At 38.1% G+C, this 22,705-nt stretch overlaps 1 protein-coding gene across 2 annotated transcripts in view; it reads right to left on the bottom strand.

The window, feature by feature from the left end:
* Positions 1-22,705, bottom strand: part of LOC106095947 (Krueppel-like factor luna) — a 430,118-nt gene that overhangs the window by 398,933 nt on the left and 8,480 nt on the right. Inside the window, exons 1-2 of one of the 2 annotated variants that reach the window (XM_059368648.1) lie at positions 21,634-22,058; positions 6,733-7,121 (exon numbers count right to left, since the gene is read on the bottom strand). In XM_059368648.1, the coding sequence (XP_059224631.1) occupies positions 6,733-6,846 (114 nt within the window). In that variant the 5' untranslated portion in view covers positions 6,847-7,121; positions 21,634-22,058. Of the gene's footprint in view, positions 1-6,732; positions 7,122-21,633; positions 22,059-22,705 lie in introns of those variants that run through there. The other variant, XM_013263404.2, reaches the window with a different exon arrangement.

Raw genomic sequence — 22,705 nt, 5'->3', positions numbered from 1 at the left:
AACAGGACCTGAGGTTTACCTCGAAGTCGAATGCGAGGCACTACTGCCATCGGCACAGTCTTGGATTGATGGAACCCTAGTTTTGTCATCTGGAAGATCACGTTACACGGATGGATCAAAGCTAGAGGACAGTCTGGGGATTTACATTGAGAACCCAGGGACTGAGATCTGTTTTAGACTGCCTGACCATAATACAGTCCTGCAGGCGGAAATCCGGGCGATCACGGAATGCGTGAAGTGGCGTGGTGCTAACGAGAGGAATTCTACTGTGAACATCTTTACCGACAGTAAAATTGCCATAAAGGCAATAACAACCAGGATGGTAAGGTCTCGAACAGTCTTGCAGTGTAAGAAGGAGGTTAACACCTTTTCTGAGAATGACAAAATCCGCATCGTTTGGGTGTCGGGCCATAACGGAGTAAGGGGAAATGAAAGAGCAGATGATTTGGCGGTGAAGGCCAGAGGACTGCCGCCAATAAATTGGGTTAACCCGAAGTCTTTTAGGGCGACGCAGTCCGAGTTAAGGGAGTCGGCAACGAATGCGCATGCAACCTTGTGGAACAGCAAAACGGTTGGGAGGACAGCGAAAATCCTATGGGGGATCGTGAGATGACGAGGCTTTTACTGAAGGGAAGCAGGAAGGAGGTCAGTAAAGCTATTGGTATCATAATGGGGCACATAGGATTATGAGCTCACTTATCGTAAAATCGGTGCGACAAGTGATGATGATGAGACGTTGGAGCATTTCCTTTGTCATTGCCCAGCTTTCGCGTCTAACAGATACCGGCACTTAGGTGAAGACACAATACTAGACATGAACCAACCTATGAGAGTGGTATTGAAAACAATGAAGGATTTTTTAAGTAGCACGGAATTCCTAACTTAAAATTTTCTTTTTATACCCTCCACCATAGGATGGGGGTATACTTATTTCATCATTCTGTTTGTAACACTTTGAAATATGCGTCTGAGACCCCATAAAGTTTATATATTCTTGATCGTCATGTTATTTAAAGTCGATCTAGCCCCGTCCGTCTGTCTGTCGAAAGCACATTAACTTTCGAAGGTGTAAAGCTAGACGCTTGAAATTTTGCACAAATACTTTCTATGAGTGTAGGTCGGTTGGGATTGTAAATGGGCCCAATCGGTCCATGTTTTAATATAGCTGCCATATAAACCGATCTTGGGTCTTGACTTCTTGAGCCTCTAGAGGGCGCAATTCTCGTCTGATTTAACTGAAATTTTGCACGTGGCGTTTTGGTATCACTTCCAACAACTGTGCTAAGTATGATTCAAATCGGTTTATAATCTGGTATAGCTGTCATATAAACAGATCTTGGATCTTGACTTCTTGAGCCTATAGAGGGCGCAATTCTCATCCGATTTGACTGAAATTTTGCACGTGATGTTTTGGTATCACTTCCAACAACCGGTATAGAACCTGATATAGCTGCCATATAAACCGATCTGGGATCTTGACTTCTTCAGCCTCTAGAGGGCGCAATTCTCATCCGATTTGGCTGAAATTTTCCATGAGATGTTTTGTTATCACTTTCAATAACTTTGCTAAGTATGAGGCAAATCCGTACATAACCTGATATAGCTGCGATATAAACCGATCTGGAATCTTGAGTTTTTGAATCTCTAGAGGGCGCAATTCTCAACTGATTTGGCAGAAATTTTGCACAACTGTTTCTCTCATGCCCTCCAACATACGTGTCTAATATGGTCTGGTTACGATTACTGGCTTAGGTGTATGTCCATAGTGGCATGGGGCGGATTGATATCTGCACCCTCTTTTCAACCTAACCAAAATCAATCATTCATAAAATGTTTCTGTGTGTTTACTTCACAATAAACTGTTAACGATTTTTTTTTTTTTTTGAAAAATTACTTTGGGAATTAACTTGGTGGCCACCAAAATGCCAGCTGATGTTTTATGCGCCACATAATTGTCGTTTCTTGAAGTTTGACATTTCGTTTATTCTCTCCCTTTGATTTCCTTAGAAAAATCGAAATTTCCTTAGTAAACTTTGGAATATATTCCAAAAATTCTGCGAAAATTCATTTCAACCAAAAACTTGGCGTTTAGTGTGAAAATTGTCTGCCATCTCGACAACAAAATATATGCTCCCCACGCTAACCTTTGACTTTGCCCATGGCCAAGTATATATAAATTAAACGAAGTTAAGCTATCAAACGTGGAGATCTTAACAGATGCATTTTGTATAACAAAGAAAAACCTACAGAAATAGGTCAACAAATGTCTGCATACCGGCCTTCGTCTCCCTTCGTTGAAGCAAGAAGATAAATTAACCAACCAAAAAAAAAAAAAAATAATAAAAATGGAAAAAGAAAACAAAAGTTGAGTGAAAATCGTTTAAAGGTCTTCGTACAGCATTTGCCACCTCCATGCTCGTGCGAGTATGTTGGCAGCATAGCTGGCATTACAGTGAGTATTTGCTGCCGAAGCTTAAATAAACTACTTTTGTTGTTGTTGTTGTTGTTCTTGTTGTTGTTGTATTGTATACATTATTCATCTTTTGAAATGTTAACACTTGAAATTAACACTTTGTTCCCATAAACGCTGACTGACTGACAGACAGACAGACAACTCCGGTAACGTACAAGCGGTGTTTGTACGTTACGTACAGAGGGGCGAGGCAGCCAGCCACCAGCCACTCATGCATACAATGCTGTCGTTAAACATTTTTGGGGAATGCAACGTATTTTGTTGAAGGGTTTTTGTTTTCTCCAAAATTTTTGTTTCCAATGTAATTGTGTTTCGCGTTATTACTTCCCGCCCCCTCGGGGGCATCAGTTCAAATGCACTTCTCATGTTTTGTTAGCAAGGGCCTGATGAGTTGGCGGCAGGGATTTCCCTAGGCATTTAAACTTTAGGGTATTGGAATTCACATTTATGTTGCTACTGTCCGTTTTTTTCCTCTTTCTCATGTTTTTTTTTTTACATTGGAGTATGAACCGAAATATATGTAGGTACAAGAGCTTGGAAGCATTGTCGCTGGCGGAGGAGTAGTAGCACACACTGTAATAACATGGCACAATAAAACAAACGACAAATAAGTAAACAAACAAACGCCAGAACGGAAGTCAACGGAAACAAGAAAAACATCCGTTATTTTACGCTCATTAATTATGTTCGTTCTTCAGCCGTAATAATAATACGCAAGAGAAAGAGAGTGGGAGAGTGGGAGAGAGCGAGAGAGTGTGATGTAAGTCCCCAGCAAGCCACCACCTACACATGTTACAACATTCCTCCGATTCAGTAGTCGGGTAGTCTGAATCTTTTTTCCCTCCCTATTCCCCCTCCCCCCTCCCTCCACAAATAACAATGTTTACATTTCTATTATGAATAATTGAAAAAACCAATGTGAAAAATAGAGTATCGTTTTGAAAATTAAAATTCCTTAAAGGAACTTCCACAAATTTGTTTACGTTCAGGTCCTTTAGCAATAACAACATCCAGAGCCCAGCTAGCCTTATTAAATTGATGCAAAGTTGGTCAGCGGTGGGTGGGAGGGGGACGTTGTAATGTTGTAGCAGCATAGTAAATCATCCATGCATCGGGGCACTCACAACTGTCGAGAGTTTGAGCAGTGCTGTTTTATGTCTGTCCTTCTCAATCTTCATTTCCACAATGCGAATTACATTTTAAATCAAGAACAACTTATTTACACCGGAAAATAAATTTAGACAATTATGCCCCCCCCGGCCAGTCCGAGTGCTAGGGAAGGCAAGAGGGTCATTTGTTAAACATCATGAATACATATTTAGATTTGTGAAAAACAAATCATAGTACAATGAGAGAACATTGTTTTTCTGTTTTTTTTTTTTTTTGTTTTTGTTTTAACTTTTGTATACAAATTTATGTACAATTAAATTAAAAGTTGTCATTATCTCTTTATTAAGGCAATTAAAATGACAACAATAGTGAGTAAATGAATTATCATTTGCCAGCAGTGACTTATAGTGGGAGGCAGTGGGGAGTAGTGGGGACTTGTTGAATACAATACTTGGAACGATAATAATGACAAATCATCAAAAATGTCGAAAACAATCACTTCGTGACGACAAGACATTTAACAACAACCAACGAACATTTTATGAAATTTTGTAATTTTTTTCAATTGTACACCATAATTAAGCAAATTTGAATTTTTCATACAATGAGAAAAGAACAAAAATTTTTCAATAAATTGAAAATGGGAAAGCCATAATTTTTTTTAGTAAAAGATTTAAAATATTCTGCTTTAACAGCAAACAATTTCCATAAACTTATTTTTAAGTGTGTGTTTTTATAGAAAACGCCTACAGTGTTAAAAATAATTTTACTTTGAAAGTACGCCGATCGCCGCTTCCTTTAACTACCATTTTCATTGAACTACTATCTAGGAATTTATGATTCAAGCACTGAATGCATTGAAGTGCCGATGTTGGTAAGATGTGGTCTTCTGTCATTTCAGTTTCGAAAGACGCACAGTGAGGGAAAATCGGAAAAAACTAGTAAAAACTTATGCCGTGTAAAAACGGGTAGAGATATATTTTTAAATTTGAAATGATTACAGCCGAGGTGCTAGCGAGATAGCATGCAAAATTCCAAGGCCCTAGGTTGTCCAGGAGCCTCTTGAAAATGGTTTGGGCTGCCAAATCTTTATTTGTGGTCTTTTTTTGCTGGATAGTCCTCAAAAATTCCTACAAAAAAGTCTACTTCAGGTATACAAAATTTCCACTGGTTTCGGGGATATTGGAGTATTGATTGATTATTTGTTGAAATGTTGGCCGAGATTGGCTTGGAATTTGGGAATTTACGAAAATGGTTCGATTTTTATTTTTATGACAATGATTTTGACACAAAAAGTGTCCACATGTGATTATTCAGTTAAAAGTTAAACAGTTGGGAAGTAAAAAATATGTGGAAAAAAGTGTGTTTTATACATTTTTTGGTCAAAAAAAGTATGTTCATTGATTAGTCTTAAATGAAAAATTTGCTTCAATACCTTAAAGTTTTCCTTTTTACACCCTCCACCATAGGACGGGGATATACTTATATCGTCATTCTGTTTGTAACACCTCCAAATATGCGTCTAAGACCCACAAAGTATTTATGTTCTTGATCATCGTGACATTTTAAGTCAATCTAGCCATGTCCGTCCGTCCGTCTGTCTGTCGAAAGCATGCTAACTTTCGAAGGAGTAAAGTTATCCGCTTGAAATTTTGCACAAATACTTCTTATTAGTGTAGGTCGGTTGGGATTGTAAATGGGCCATATCGGTTCATGTTTTGATATAGCTGTCATATAAACCGTTTTATATGGCAGCTATATCAGGTTATGGACCGATTTGAACCATATTTGGCACAATAGTTTGAAGTCTTAACAAAACAACTCATACAAAATTTCAACCAAATCGGATAGGAATTGCGCCCTCTAGTGGGTAAAGAAGTCCAGATTCAAGATCGGTTTATATGGCAGCTATACTAGGTTATGAACCGATTTGAATCATACTTAGCACAGTTTTTGGAAGTGAACCAAAAACACCACATGCAGTTTAATCGTGTGAGAATTGCGCCCTCTAGAGGCTCAGGAACTCAAGATCCAAGATTTGAATTATACTTAGCATAGTTTTTGGAAGTAATACCAAAACAACACGTGCAAAATTTCAGTCAAATCGGACGAGAATTGTTCCCTCTAGAGGCTAAAGAAGCCAAGACCCATGATCGGTTTATATGGCAGCTATATCAAAACATGGACCGATTTGCCCCATTAACAATCCCAACCGACCTACACTAATATAAAGTATTTGTGCAACATTTCAAGCTTCCAGCTTTACTCCTTCGAAAGTTAGCGTGCTTTCGACAGACAGACGGACAGACAGACGGACATGGCTAGATCGACATAAAATGTCACGACGATCAATAATATATTGGGTTGCCCAAAAAGTAATTGCGGATTTTTTAAAAGAAAGTAAATGCATTTTTAATAAAACTTAGAATGAACTTTAATCAAATATACTTTTTTTTACACTTTTTTTCTAAAGCAAGCTAAAAGTAACAGCTGATAACTGACAGAAGAAAGAATGCAATTACAGAGTCACAAGCTTTGAAAAAATTTGTCAACGCCGACTAGATGAAAAATCCGCAATTACTTTTTGAGCAACCCAATATATACTTTATGGGGTCTCACACGAATATTTCGAGGAGTTACAAACAGAATGACGAAATTAGTATACCCCCATCCTATGGTGGAAGGTATAAAAATTAAAAGTCGAATATTCCCGAAACAAGTCGAGATATTGGATATCTCAAGAGAACTTTTTTTGTAGGGATTTAAGCACTGTCCAGCAATAAAAAGAAGTTTGGAAATCGGAACACAATGACCAGCTTTAAGGCCCTTGCACATGATCTCGATGATAACACCTCAGCTCTAACCATTTCAAATTTCCAAGAGTTATCTCTATTCGTTCTCAGAAAACAGTTGTTGGCTTATGAGCATTTGTGGTGCATCTGAAGACATCTGTGTGTTGATTGACCTTTACAAACCAGTGCGATTGAAACTGCCCCTATAGCGAGGCAATACTCGTCATTACTATATTATGAACAATAATGCTAACAGATTTTTGCTATAAATTTCCTTTTTTCCATCTGGAAATTTCTATTTATCGAAAATGGTTGAGCATAAAACTGACATAATTTGTTGGAATATTTAGCACTTACCTGTTGCCATTGATCCTCAATAGAAGGTTGCGATGAGAAATAGCCTGTGGTGCAGATGCGTTCCAATTCGCTGAAAATATTCCCGCTCGGTAATATATCCATATTGAGGTCCATACTATGTAAATCCCAGGACTCCGTGATGGTGAATTTTTATTTCGTTTTTGTTGCAAATACAAAAAAAACACTTGACAATCGACTTAAATTGCGTACATAAATGCTGATGCTAGCAACAATTTTTGCTCTCTATAGATTTTCAAAAGGCCCAAGGAGGTTAAGTGCCTTATGCTTTTCACCGAAAAAAAAAATTAAAACTAAACTCTTTTTTTTACACTTTTATCAAAAACTCTTTTCTTTTTTCAATAATAAATTTTAACACCAAAATCTGGAATCTGAAACGAAAGAAGACAAAGAAGAAAAAGTATGGCATTAGAAAAACATCATCGCTATAATGGAAAAACAATAATTTTTAGTTTTAATTTCCCTTTCCGAAACAACAAGAGATAAAAACCAAACAACAAGAAAGTCTTTAGAAAATATCCAATAAGGTGGCTTAAGTAGGAGCAAGAGGAGCAAAACAATAAAGGAATGACATGGGACCTGGGGGGGAAGGGGGGATGGCCTGGGACTGGACTATCATCATTCATTAGGTATGCCAGGCCAGCCAGGCGATGAACAAACAGTTCAACTCGTTGTTTGTTCCTTCGTTCTTCATCATCGTCCATTATTAATAACACTTTTGGCCGTGGTCAGATTCGTATTTCCCTTGATGTTATTGCTGTTGTTGTTGTTGTTTTATTAATGTTCCCAAGTAAAACAAAGGCCGGGGCAGCAACAGCAACGGCAGCAGCAGCAGTAGAGCTGCGAGCCCAAAGAAAGGAGTTGCAGTGGCAGTGGCAACAGCATTTGGAGGAGTTAGCCCAAGAGAAAAACGTTAACACAAAATATTACCCACCATTCATTTCGGTTCACTGACCTAAACATTGGTAAAATGGTTTGTTTCTGTTTCTGTTGCAATGTGTTTGTATGTGTTTGTATGTGTTCGAGTGTTTGTGTGTACGTGTGTCCATGTCGATGCAATGTTCTACTGTTTTCAACTCTCTCTCTCTCTCTCTTTGGTTGCCTGCGTTTTTTTTCTTGTGTTTAGTTTCTGTTGTCAGTTTTCTACTCGAAACACAGTTTTTCCCTTTCTCTTTTTCGGGGGTTTTTGTTCTCTCACCCAAGAAAAAACAGCAGAGCCCAACAAAAAATGGTCTGCTGTTAAAGCCACGTTCATGCCGCATGCATGCATTCCCACTAACATGGCTCGCATAGAGCGCACCAACCCAGGCAGGCAGACGAACGAACACCGTAGCGACTGTTTGAGTTTGTTTCAGCTGTTTTGGCCAAAAACTGTTACCAATAAAAGTGGTGTTTTACTCAAAACAATGTAACAGTCGTCCAACACTTCAGCCCCCTTCCCCTGCGCCTGCCACTCACCAACTGCTGTGCCGTGTTACCAAGACCCCTTGGCCAACACGAAATGGTATGACGTTTGGCTAGCTGGCCGCTCGCTTCGTTGCACTCCACCATAGAATTCGTTCTCATTTTCCTTCTCATTTTTTGTTTTTGTTTTTGTTTTAAGGTTTATTTTCTCTGCTCCCGACTAAGAAGCCGCAATAAAGTACAGTTTATGTGGCAATTGAAAGCAAGTGAAGAAAGGCGGAGAAGAGCGGAGATTTTCTCTTACTTCCCGGGCTCTGAAGCACAGTTTTCCAAACTGAGACTACCACTAACTGCTTAGAATGAAAGTTGTAACGGCCAAATATTAAATACGGCCGGTATTAAAACAAAACAAAAATATGAGACTTGGGCAAATTCGACAGCGGCAGATTTGCTTTCGAGTATGCCAGTCACGTTTTGGGTGAATGTGGAATTTCCTCCTGCTGTGCACAAGACTTTGAATGCGCCACTCTCCACACCTCGTCACTCTGTTGCAGTAGTCATGAAAAAAAAGGAAATCACTGCCTTTTTACCATTAAAAAAAATATTGGTGTTTGACAAATTTCAAAAGAATAATGCGCCAAGAAACGCAACGCATTGACACATTACGTGTGGGCTTGATATGAGCAGCTATGGATTGGATGTAATTAGAAATCATACAAGACATTCGATATCCCGATACAAATGCTTAGAACCATGGCTTTCTCAAGTTTCCAACAGTCCAAGTCAATCCTAACTCTAATCAATCGAAATTCGTAGAAATTCAATGTTTCCTCGTTATTGGTAATGATTCGATATAAAAAAAGCTAAAAATCCAAAACATTTTTTATTTAAGTTTCGTTTTTTAGTCCCTCGATATCAAGTATAGAATGTCATGTGTTTCTCTGAATTTGGGAAATTGTATTCGATAAAAGTCATTGAAAGGCTTCCGCTTTAAAAGTCATAACGAAAAACATAAAAAAAGATTTATGAGTTTTTTGTCATGCATTTTTTTTCGAATTGTTTCCATGAGGTGGTGTGGATGGTGTTCATTGGATGATTTCTCATATACACTAAAAGTATTTACTATGTAGAAAATGTTGGATATCAAATAACGGTACTGATATGCTTTTGACCAAGCCAATCTTGGTCTCATCTGTATCTCAAACGTGGTTTCCTCACAACAACCTCGAAACGTGAAGCGTTGTGTTATAGTCAAGAGGTCACCGTAGTGCAGAAGTTAGCGTGGCCGCTGAACGCTTGTATTCGAATCCTTTCGAGAACATCAGAAAAAAATTTCGGGGTGGTTATCCCCCTAATGCCGGCTACTTTTGTGAGGTACTATGTCATGTAAAAACTTCTCCCCAAAGAGGTGTCACACTGCGGCACGCTTTTCAGACTCGGCTATAAAAAGGTGGTCCCTTTTGATTGATGTTAAACTTGAATCGAACATTGATATGTGAGAAGTTTGCCCCTGTTCCTTAGTAGAATGTTCATGGGCAAAATTTGCAATCAGTCTTAGGAGCGAACATCGATTCGGGTCATTCCTTAATGCGCTCCAATGGATTGCGCTCCTTAATGCGCTCCAATGATTTGCGAAGGTCTGACTCGGCTAGACGTCGAAGGCCACAAACAGAAGAGATGATCAAAATATACAACGTTCGATTGACCCCATTTCTTGAAGAAAGCACTCTTTGTCCCGTTATTATTCTGTCATAACGGGACAACAAGTCAATCCTGACTAACAAAAGATTTTCAAAGCGATTCGAGGTATGCTCCGGAATGTCATTATGCTACTGAAGCCAAAAATTTGGCATAGAGAGCAACCCTGCCATCATTAGCATCGCGCCAAGCGAAAAAGCAGTATCAGCAAAATATTAGAGAAGAGAAATTATATTCCGCAGGAAAGGTATGAAGGAATCGATATGAGCAGAAGTCAAAATGAAGTACCAAAATTGAACTAAACAAGTAAAAGCGTGATAATTTCGAATTTGCCGAATTTTATAAACCCTCCACCAATGATCGCATTTACACGTTCATTGAATGACTTTTCCAAATTTATGGGACATACATCAAGTAATAGATCAATATGGACATTATTTGTCATGACTATTAGAATCAATAGAAAAAACTCCACGTTTAAAATTTCGGCCAAATCGGATAATAAATGCGACCTCTATAGGCTTAAGAAGTCAAATCTGAAGATCGGTTTATATGGCAGCAATATAATTTTATATGAAGCTTTGCACCATACTTGGCACAGTTGTTAGAAGTCAAAATAAAACACCTCATGATCAATTACAGATAAATTGCAAAATAATTGCGCCTGCCACAGGCTCAAGAAACCAATATCCGATATCGGTTTGTATGGCAGCTATATCAAAACATGGACCGATTTGCCGCATTTACAATCCCAAACAACCTACACTAATAGAAAGTATTTGTGAAAAATTTCAAGTGTCCAACTTTATTTTTTCGAAAGTCAGCTTGCTTTTGACAGACAGACAGACAAACGGACAGACATGACTTAATAAACTTCTTGATCATCTAGAGGGCACAATTCTCATCTGATTTGGCAGAAATTTTATACAACGCCTTCTCTCATTACCTTCAATATACGTGTGTAATACGGTCTGAATCGATCAATAGCTTGATACAGCTCCCATATAATCTATCTATCTTCCGATTTTGCTTCTTGCGCCCCTACAAGGCGCAATCCTTATCTGAATGAACTGAAATATTACACAATCACTTCTACAATGTTCAGCATTCATTTATGGTCCGAATCGGACTATAACATGTTTATGTTCATATTTTTTCGCTGAAAGGGTTTTCAAATCTGAATTGGTTACGACTTTGCTTAATGCCGCTAGCTGGCATAAGTTCCTTAGTTAAAACCATTCAATGAACGAGATTGCGGGTAGAATTACAGCAGGTTGTGGGTGAATTATGTAATATCATGCAGAAGAAGAATATACAAGATGCAGAACTGAATACTATTTGCCTGTTCAGACGACATCGATATTATGGGTGATAATAGCCACCTTTGTGGAGATCGAAAAAGAGTCCACTAAAGTGGGTATGGGTATCAAAACACAGAGCCACCGATAGACTTTAGGAAGCAGGGAAGTTTTAGAAACTCTGCAACTTTATTTATTACAGAAACGCCATAAACGGGACTAACGTCAACTGCTCAGAAATTAAATGAAGAATAATAAACGCTATTTGCAATAAAGAAGCCCGTTTAGAAAAAAAGGAATCTCTCGACAAAACTTAGACTAATCATACATGGTAGCTTGGGTAATAGAAAAGTAGACAATGTTGTACTGTGCAGTAATAAAGTGTTCGGAACAAAGATTTTACTTAAAATGTATTGAATAATCTGCTTTGAGGGAGAATGTCAGTGTCGCGCCAACCACGTGCTGAAGACTATGTTGGCATAGTTACGCGTACGTTATGTTGGCAACGCCATGTTGTCGAAACGAATGGAGAGGTTCCCGCTAAAGACCATTTAAATGCCTATTCAGGCAGAAAAGGGCAAACTTCAATAGAAAATCATACGGAAAAATGTCGGCAATTAAAGAAGTAGCACAGAAGATCGAAGTGCAAGCAATTGTTTTCTTAGTTCGAGTTAACCATTAAACGATCTGTAAGTAGGAAAGCTTCGCTGACCAAATGTGCTCTATTGTGATTGATGTAAAACTCGATATTGTACAGTTCACATATCTCTGCATGTAGTCCTCTGTACTTGTGCTAGTTTAGCTTTTCGGAAATTTCTACCAATATAAAACATTTTGCAGTTAAATTAACAACAAAACAAGCATTATCATTGTTACACTTTTTTAAGTTGAAAACGATCGTAGTATTCCAAAATGAATTTGACTTTGATGATAGCACATCAATGATGAATACTTTTTTTGTTCTGTTTTTGGTGTTATTATATAAAATTGCATTTTTTGCGCTAATTAAATTTATTTTTTGAATTTATTTTAAAACATATTACGAAAAATAAACTATTGCATAAAACTGCATTATTTGTTTACTTTAAATTTTCTTCAATTACCCAAAATAAGTGAATTTATTATCAATTTTGCTAATGATGAATACTTTTTTTGACCGCTGTATATTAAAAAAATTGAGATCATTGATCCCATTCGTCTCAAAACTTAAAGAAATTTTAGAGGAATTTAAACACAGCTCATTTAGTTCTATTAAATGAACTTTAATTTCGATTGTGTGATTTTAGTGCCGACCCTTGAGCTTTGTTTGTCGCCGTTGGGAATTGATCTTCCACCTCGGACGACAGGTAAATAAAAGGAGAGCAACCGGCGAGTAGATCGAAATAGTCCACCACCGTGTGAAGAACAATTGTTCAGAAGATAAAAACCTATTAGAGGAAAGAGAGAACACAGTGTTCTAATAAGTAAAACTCTCGGTGACAAACCAATGCATAGTGTTAAAGTTAGAGAATAGTAATCACTTTTGGAAGAAGCAATCATGGAATTGTTATTAATAAAACCTTTGTGTTAACTACTAATTAAACAAAATTAAATTGCCTTATTATTTGATATTGCCCCGTAAGGCTGCATTAAGGTTTGTTGAAAAGATATTATTGTGGATGTCCTGTAAAGCAGGTGACAGTGATCGATCCCCAAAATTTCTTCTCTGTCCCTTGCGAGGCTGTTGATTTAGAGAAAGAAACTCCAAAGGTGTTTGTAAAGGTAAAAAGGCCGGAGCGTTGAGAACTGGTCTTAACAGGTATAAAAATAAGTTTTTATCCAAAGACACACATAACTTTAACTTTTGCAATAGAAAAAAGGTCCATTAGTTGTTCATCATTGTTCCTCATCAAGCTCCTGTAGGTTGGCAAGCTCATTCTGGTCCAAAGGACCGATCGTCGCGGGTACAGGTTGGCCATTGGTTAATTTAAAGCGCCAATAACTCGCCTTGTCATATCGAGTATCATAGGCAGCCAGTATTTGTGCAAGAGCCGTTGCCGCTCGACTTCTCACTGAGACTCTCCGCTGATTGTCTCCGACTACCGTTGCAGCTACTTCGTATGAAGCATTCCACTATCTGCATCCTCTGGACGCGCCCGGTAGCTCGCTGCTACGTTTCTCGTGACAGCAATGAACTCCACACACATTGGAGCTCAATGTTCTATCCCGTGTGGTGCTCACAGCTATCCCATGCCGGGGGCTACGTCAAACCTCATGTCTATGCAGACAAGGGCGCTTCAATTGACGCATTGGATGACAACATTGAAGCATTTATTCGTGAGATACCGGCCGAAATGTCGGAAAGAGTAAAATCGGACTAAGCGGATGAACCATTTGAGGCGCAGTCACGGTCAATATTTGCATGAAATAATCCTCAAACATTAAAGAATATGGAGCGTACTTTCAAATAAAGGGTTCTTAAATTTTCTGAACTTGAGTTTTTCGAAAACTTTCCTATAGCCCTAAAAAAAATCACCTGTTATATATATTTAAAAAATAAAAAATATTTATTTTGGTATTAAAAGTATGTAGAGAAATCCATAATGATAAGTTCAGCAAGAATCTTTCAAAAAACGGAAGGTGACAACAAATAAATCGCTCAGCGTTGAGCGCTCGGAAATTGTGCCCCATTAAGAAAACTCTCGCGGTAAATTGATTTCTGGTCCTTATCATCTCAACAAATTTCCTTGGTGTGAATCTGTGAAAAAAGTGATTTTTCAAAATATATCCTGAAAACATTTCACTTCAGTGTCAATTATCCATTTCACTTCTAACACTTGGGCCAATCATCATCGTCATCAGCAACATCTACGCCAAGATTCAATGCCATTGAAATCGCATTACCAGCAATAGCAGTCAGAGTGATAAGTTAAGGGTTTATCACTTGAGCCCGTACTTTTAGGCTGATTCCCAAACGACAAACGCGAGCCCAAACAATGGAACAATGGCATTTTTTTCGGTAAAAAGGAGAAAAAAACAACAACAACAAAAAACACTGCAAAAGAACAACAACCCAATGCCGGTGCATTGTGTGGCAACCACCATTGAAAGGCGAGTGTTACAAATTTGGGTTTTGTTAGAGAGATGTGCGATAAACATGCGGCGGATTAGGATATGGAGGAATTCCATGGCAGAGCAACATAGCAACTACGACGACGACATCCCTTAAAAATTTAAATTGAACCACATTGAAAATAAGAAGAGAAGAAGCAGATGAAGATGAACATTGATTGGTTTCATTAGGACCATGAGAAAGCAATCTTTTGATGATGGCGATGATGCCTACGATGATGAGGATGACGAGAAACATTGGCATTGATGTTTGCTGGCAATGAAGATGACGACGACAACAACTCGATCTCGATAAAAATAAAAGGAATTCAAAAGACGCAGAAACCTGACTCCAAAAATTACTTTATTTACCTTAAAAAGTAAACAGAAAACAGCTCCCTCCACCTACTCATGCCCCTAACCCTTCTTCAACACTCCGCTACTCCACAATAAAGCCTTGGGCAACACAATACTTTCTTGATGTTGAACACAAAACGAAAGGGCAAACCATGGCAAAGAGCAGGGAAGGGTGGCCACGGCAGAGGTATGAAAGTCGAGCTGAAACTGAAGTAAACAAACAAACCATAATAGTAAACAATCAACTGACGTTTGAAAAGTTGTTGACATTTTGCCAGAAGCATTCAAACTGTACTCTAGTGTACTGTACCCTGTCGCCGTAACGCCGTATACAACAGCATAGCCGACTCGAGCGCAGGCACGCAGTTGCTTACCCCGATTGTGTGTTACTGACTAAGGTGCACGCTGCGGCTTAACTCAGTGGGGGGGGGGGGCTAACACGGCGGTACGACACGCTACGTCTCGTTTTGGCGTAACACACTTGTCTGGCTTGTGTTTTGGTTTCTGTTTTGCTTTTTTCACCTCTTTCTCCCATTGTTTTGGTGACGAATTGGAAAACGCTTACTCCGCTCTTCGTCTGGCTTGGGGTGACCGGTAGTGCGATGGCCTTCTTCAGTGCCATGTTACCTACATTCCAAAGGTTTGGGGGCATACGTATTTTGTGGGTTTTGTTTTGATACGGTTTTCACCGTTTGTTTTGATACTCAAATTCGGTTTGCTCAAGCATTTGTGGTATAAGCACCACATTTTTTGTTGGTTTTTTTTTTGAAAATATTTTTAAGTGGTAATAAATGATGATCATGTGGAGTGGCATTGTACGAAAGCGGTGACTGGAGGGAGACAATGATCTGTGTGGGAGTAGAATTTTAACAAGGCATAACCACACGTTGCCCCCGCTGTTCAGAAACTTGTTCAGCAATTGTTCTCTAGTTTTGAATTCTTTATACTTCACGTACTAAACTTTCTTTATGCAAAAATGTCTGCTAATTGTCAAGGCAAACATTTTGCGGAATTAGCACAAAATGTTGTTCCCACCATCAACATCCACATCAGCATCTCTCATAATTTAAATTGTTAAATAAATAAAATAAATTCAATTATGGCAATTAGTTCAAATGTTTGACAAAAACACACATGACATCGATGTTTTCTTAACTAAATTGTCCACATTGTATGGAGAACATTCGAGGGAATATTCATCGAAAAAGTGTCTTGACTAACTGTCGAATATGAAAGCTTTCACATGAGCTCTAATTTTTTTTTGATGGAGTATTTTTGAGTATGATAATAAAGACTTTAGGAGCCGGCACTCGAAATGCAAGTGAATTTTTTTGTATTATTGTTTGTAAGCACCATTAAATTGGAGAAAGTTTGATGGGCAACTTTTTCATGTTAAATCTTTGAACTTTGTACAGTATTTTTCTAGTTTCAATTTGTTGTCGTAATTTTAGAAATGTCCAATATAAAACTTATTGGACTAAAATATTCTTAACATAGGATAGCTTGAGTAGAGGGTGCGAATTAAACTAGCCCCATGCCAATATGGACATATGCAAATTTTGCCCATTACAATTCCACTAAGGTACAGGGGCAAACTTCCCAAATATCAATGAGTGCAGCCCCATTCAAGTTTATGCCCAATGATAAGGGACCTCCTGTGTAAAGCCGAATCCGAAAGGCGCCCGCAATGCGACACCACTTTGGGGAGAAGTTTTTGCACAAATTTCAGCAGCAAATTTGCCCATGAATTTTCCAATAACGAACTGGAGCAAACTTCTCACAAATCAATGAGTCCGATTCAATTTTAAGCTCAATAATAAAGGACCGCCTTTTTATAGCCGAGTCCGAACGGCAAGCCGCATAGCGACACCTGTTTGGGGAGAAGTTTTTACATGGCACTGGCTTAAACATCAAAGTCCGCACTTCATTTTGTCAACACAGTGGCTGCCCAATTCGGCAGATGCAAATCCGATTGTCTTTTCCATATGGACTATTTTATAGAACGAGGTGAGGACTAAAAACTATGGATGCGCTGAAGAAGACCACTGTACCGGGATGAACCAAAATACCAACAGATTACATTAGGCAGCTCGCAACTTGTTGTTGTTGTTGTTGTTGTAGCAGTTTATTGTGTACTATCTTTCGTCTGCTTGATTCTGTTGAGTGTCAAGACCCAGGAACTCCGCGACTAAGATGGGGTGCGTCCACAGGGATCTGGGTCTGAGTCGAGTGGGTCTGGCCGGGCAGTTAAACAGGTGACGTGTATCGTGCGGTCCTCGCAACTTGTTTTATGACCGACTGACTAGAAATAGCCAATTGTGGTCGTATCGAGCAAAAGTGAATGGATTCTCAAATTTAGAGATTTGAATTGGTAACACTTCGTGTCGACTACACTTAAGTAATAAAAAAAGTAGAGTTGTTTTGGAATAATGAATAGCAAAGACGTTTAAGTAGTGAAGGTAAAGTAAAGTTATGATGAATTTTGTGCCTAACAAAGACGTTTTACTGAAAAATGTGATAAATTTATTTTTAAACAAGTAAAAGCGTGCTAAGTTCATCCGGACCGAATCTTGTATACCCTCCACCATGGATCGCTTTTGTCTAGTTCTTTGTCCGGTATCGTTTATATGCAAATAAAGGAAAATGAATAAGAAATGCTATGCTGTTAGCACTTTATTAGATCATGAACCGATTTGCGTCATAGTAGGTGCCATTGTACAAAATTTCAGCGGAAACGTATGAGAATTACGCCCTCTAGAGGCTCAAGAAGAAAAATCAAATTGGTTTATATGGGGCCTATATACAAAAATACAATCCCAAGTGATGAACACTACTAGGAAGAATTTGTGCAAAAATTTAAGAGCCTAGCTTTACTCCTTCTAAAGTTAGCGTGTTTTGGACAGACAGGCGGACGGAAGGACAGACAAAGCCACATCGATTTAAAATGTCATGACGATCAAGAATTTATATACTTTATGGGGTTTTAGACGCATATTTCGAAGTGTTACAGACGGAATGACGTAATTAGTATACCCCCATCCTATGGCGTAGGGTATAAAAACGACTGTTGAAGGTCTTCGGCGAAAATGCAACGACTCAAAAGAACGATACCCGAAAAGGACGGAACGGATCACCCACCAATCGAAATATGATCTGCGCTTTCCAAAGCCAGCATCCTGCAGAAATCGATCCATGGCAGTCTTAATGGGACTTATATCGGAATGTTGGTGTCGCTCTATTCACCAGTTTGGTGAAATCGTGGCATAACTTTCGTGGCACTAGATACCTTCAAGGCTTTTTATAGTGTATAACACAGTGTTCTCCTATCAGAGCTTGTCGCTTTTGATGTCGCCAATAAATTCGTTCATTATACCCTACACCACCACTGTGGTACAGGGTATTATAGATTTGTGCATTTTTTTGCAACGCTAAGAAGGAGAAAAGCTAGGCCCATCGATAAGTATATGGATCGGCTTAGAATCACTTCCTAATTCGATATAGCTATGTCCGTCTATCTGTCTGTCCATGTATTGTTGTAATCAAGGTACAGGTCGCATTTGTTGCCCGATTTTCACAAAATTTTGCATAAGTATCTTTTTTGGTCCAAGGACGAACGCTATTGATTTTGAAAAAAATCGGCCCAGATTTAGATATAGCTCCCATATATATATTTCATCCGATGTCCTTTTAAATCTGTAGAAGCCAAAATTTGGTCCGATCCTTACAAAATTTGGCACGAAGTGTTTGTTATTAACGACCCAAAATTTTTGCAAAATTTTAATGAAATCGGTCCTGATTTAGATATAGCTCTCATATATCTTTCATCCGATATGCCCTTTTAAAGCTGTAGGAGCCACAATTTTGGTGCGATCTTTACCAAATTTGGCACGAAGTGCTTTTTGTGACATCCCGATATGTGTGCAAAATTTAATTTAAATCGGTTCAGATTTAGATGTAGCTCCCATATATAACTTTCGCCCGATTTGACCTATTAAGGCTGTAGCAAGCACAATTTTGGTCCAATCTTCACAAAATTTGTCCTCATATGTGTGCAAAGTTTCATAAAAATCGGTTCAGATTTAGATGTAGCTCCCATTTTTCATCCGATATTGCCACAATTTTGGTCCAATCTTTACAAAATTTGGCATGGCCCGGTTTCTTCATCGTCCTCATATGTGTCTGTTCTTTTCCCCCTTTATTTCATTGGCGATCTTTTGAATCTAATCTACTCATTTGCCGGTGACAGCAATCTTTCCTATTCATTCGACCCTAGGCAATTCTTCTTGAGATTGAAAGCTAGAGCCGAGTTAAGGAAGAAAAACTTCTGAAGGACTGGCTGGCCATTTTTCTCTAAAGACAACATTTCAGGAAAATTTTTGTCTAACAAATAACTTTAAGAGAATTTTCGATAATGAATAAACATCAATTAAATTTTCTATGACAGAAAAAGTTCAACGAATTTTTACAAAAATATGATCAATCTTAAATATCTTCAACTATTCCCCGAGCTAAAGTTGTATGCACTACAAGTAATTCCCATTGCCAAGATGCTCATTTGTAGCCACCAATCACATCAATAACGATTTTACAACTTTATTTCACATCAAACATTGTAAAGACAACCAAGATGATGTTGATGATGATGCTATGTTGCTGTACAGACAGCATTTTTTCTTTAAGTTATTTTTTTTTAATTGCAATTTCTTCACGACACTTCAACAGAATGTGACATAAATTATCGAGTTTTTATGGTTATGGTCAGATGACGCACGACGGGGAAGCGCATTTAGCGCGTGCAACAGATCGCTAGAATGGTATCTTCTTGCTGCCAGTGGTTGTGCTTGTGAAAGCCAACATTTGATGTGATCTGTAAAACTTTGATCTGTGTATCTCTATTCTCTACTCACTTTAGGGTTTTTTGCTTTGTTTAGATTTTCTACGTTTTTGCCCCTCAGATTTGTGTCTCATTGCATTACGTTAAACAACAAATTATATAAATTGTTGTTGTATTTGTCAAAGGAAAAGTCTAATGGTGTGTATTTTCATTTTCTTGGAAATTAATAAAAATCATTTCCAAACGGTTGCACATGCGTCTCAGGGATATGCTGGTACCATAAATTATGAGGGTACCTATTTTGGAAAGTTGTGAGAGAAAAGAAAAATCCCCTTCTCTTTGAAATGTTAGGCAATTGTGAGGGCATGTCTATACTCTTTTGAATTGCATTTACAATATCAACGTTTCGCTTTCAAATAGAAAAAAGAAAAATCATATCAACCAAGGTGTAAAAACCAAAAAAAAAAATCCTTTTCTCGATTGACCAAACTCTTGTGATTGAGTTTGTCCGCTATATTTTTGTCAGATTATGAAGCGATTGGGTTAAGAAAATTTGTTTTTAAATTTGTGGGTCCTTTTAGCCCATATTGAGTGTAGTGGCTGGCAAAACTCTTTTTTGGATGGTAATTCGTATTAAAAACGTCTCCCCAAAAAGATGTCGCACTAAGGCAAGCCGTTCGAACTGGACTTTAAAAAGGACGTCCCAAATCATTGAGCTTAAATTAGAAGCGGACAGCACGCATTGATATGGAGAAGTTTGCCACTGTTCCTTAATGGAATTTCCAGCCGTCCGTCCGTCTGTCTGTCGAAAGCACGCTAACTTTCGAAGGAGTAAAGCTTGCCGCTTGAAATTTTGCACAAATACTTCTTATAAGTGTTAGGTCGGTTGGGATTGTAAATGGGCCATATCGATCCATGTTTTGATATAGCTGCCGTATAAACCGATCTTGGGTTTTGACTTTTTGAGCCTTTAGAGGGCGCAATTCTTATCTGATTGGAATGAAATTTTGCACGACGTCTTTTGCTATGACTTTCAACAACTGTTCTATATTAGGTTTAAATCGGCCAATAATCTGATATAGCTGCCATATAAACCGATCTGTGATCTTGACTTCTTTAGCCTCTAAAGGTCGCAATTACTATCCGATTTGCCTGAAATTTTGTGCGACGAATCATCTCATGACCATCAACATATGTATTTATTATGGTCTGAATCGGTCTATAGCCTGATACAGCTCCAATATAAATCGATCTCTTTATTTACTTCCTGAGCCCCCAAATGGCGTAATTCTTATTCGAATTGACTGACATTTTACACAGGTTCATATCTCGATATTGCTCTTATAGCAGAGCAAATCTTTTCTTTTATCCTTTTTTTGCCTAAGAAGAGATGCCGGGAAAAGAACTCGACAAATGCGATCCATGGTGGAGGGTATATAAGATTCGGCCCGGCCGAACTTAGCAAGCTTTTACTTGTTACTTCTTGGTTCACTGAATTTTTTATATTTTCAGTAACTTTAATTCAAATGTAGGAGAAAACTGTTTCAGGAATTCTTATATAAAAAAAATAAGAGTTAATATGATTGTATAATGTGCAGCTCTCATATAGGTAAAAATTGATCATTTATAAAGGGTGCGATATCTGTACTACACAGAATTGCGATATTGATTTAAAAGTGAGGCTAATTTTTACACTCATAACATAATAACATAACGACTAATGGTGAATTCTTCAGAAATCCCAATCAACAAAATCTTTTTTAGTATGAACTAATAAAAAAAACACTTCATAATCTTGGTTGGTCACTAAAACACTTCAAACAAAAAAAGTTGTTTTTTTCTTTAAAAAAAATTTTTTTTTGGGTTTTTAGTTTTCTTTTTGGCAAGTAAGGCCATATATGCATTTAACGAGTCACTGACTTTTAAAAATGAATTCAATTATGTACTCTTATCTTTAGCGTTCCTCCACATGAATTGCAATTCAAAAAAATACCAGCAACAGCAAAAAACAACAAACGCGATCAGTCATCTAGTCAGTTCACTTTAAGACTTTGACACAAACTTGTCTTTAATTAAAAACGAAAAAAACAGACTCGCATCTGTTTAAGTTTTTTTTTACGATTATTCTCGTTTACTTTTTTTTTCTTAATTTCGTTCATTCTCATTCAGTTTTCTCAGAAATTTAGTATTTATTCAAATTACGTTTCATTCATAGTCTCTGCGAATGTTGGTTTCCTCAGCCACATATTGGAATGATTCATGCTAGTGATTAGCAAAACATTTCATTTTTCAAAGTCGCTTCCCTTCGCCGCTGGGCATAACGTCGCGTGGAAGTAAGCGCCGGTAAACGCTTGTCACCGGCCGATCGCCAACAAGTGCATCATCATATTACAGATAGCAAGACAACAGTGCCAGTCCAGACTCTAGACAAAAGACCAGACGAGATGAGACGAGACGAAACGAGACGAGACGATTCGAGAATGTATTAGCAGCAATGTTGCGCTGTCTATCTGGCGATTTGTTGTGTGGGTAGCTGCCAGTTGACAGCTGACATTGAGAGAATCTGTCAATCTTTTGGAGTATCCATCTTCCGATTTGTTGACTTACTGAGGGAGGAGTGTCACATCAATTTAATAGTGGATAAATGGATGATGGCTTTAGTTTCCTCTTGAATGATGTGTTCAAAAAACAAAAATGATTTAAATATGTATTGTGTTTCGTTAGGATTTGTGTTTCGCTGTTTATCCAGGTGCATTTATTTTAATAGCCGTGTTTTTCACACTTCACAAATAAAAACGTGCTAAGGTCGGCCGGGATTCGGCCCGGTCCATCCCCACATTTTTTGCCAAACTAGACACAAATGTAACCTTCTCGAAGCAGTAGAAGGCTATTCGAGAGATGGGTTTATATGAGAGCTATACCTGATTATAGACTACTTGTCATGTTTGTTGAAACTCATAAGGAAAAACTGCGAGCAAAATTTTAGCCAAATCTATCAACAATTGCGAATTCTTATATGGAATCTATACCAGGTTATACACCGATTTGGACCATACTTGGCACGACCAATGGAGGTTGTATTAGAACAACATACGCTATATTTCAGCCCAAACGATACCCAAAAAGGACGGAGCGAATTACCTACCAATCGCAATATGCTCAGCGCTTTCCAAGGCCTACAAATTGCAAATTTTGCCCATGAACATTCCACTAAGGAACAGGAGCAAACTTCTAACATATCAATGAGTGCAGTTCGATTCAAGTATAAGCTCAA

This window comes from Stomoxys calcitrans, chromosome 5 (genome assembly GCF_963082655.1).
Source record: "Stomoxys calcitrans chromosome 5, idStoCalc2.1, whole genome shotgun sequence".
Lineage (NCBI taxonomy): Eukaryota > Metazoa > Arthropoda > Insecta > Diptera > Muscidae > Stomoxys > Stomoxys calcitrans.
This window is presented reverse-complemented; position numbering and strand designations above follow the sequence as displayed.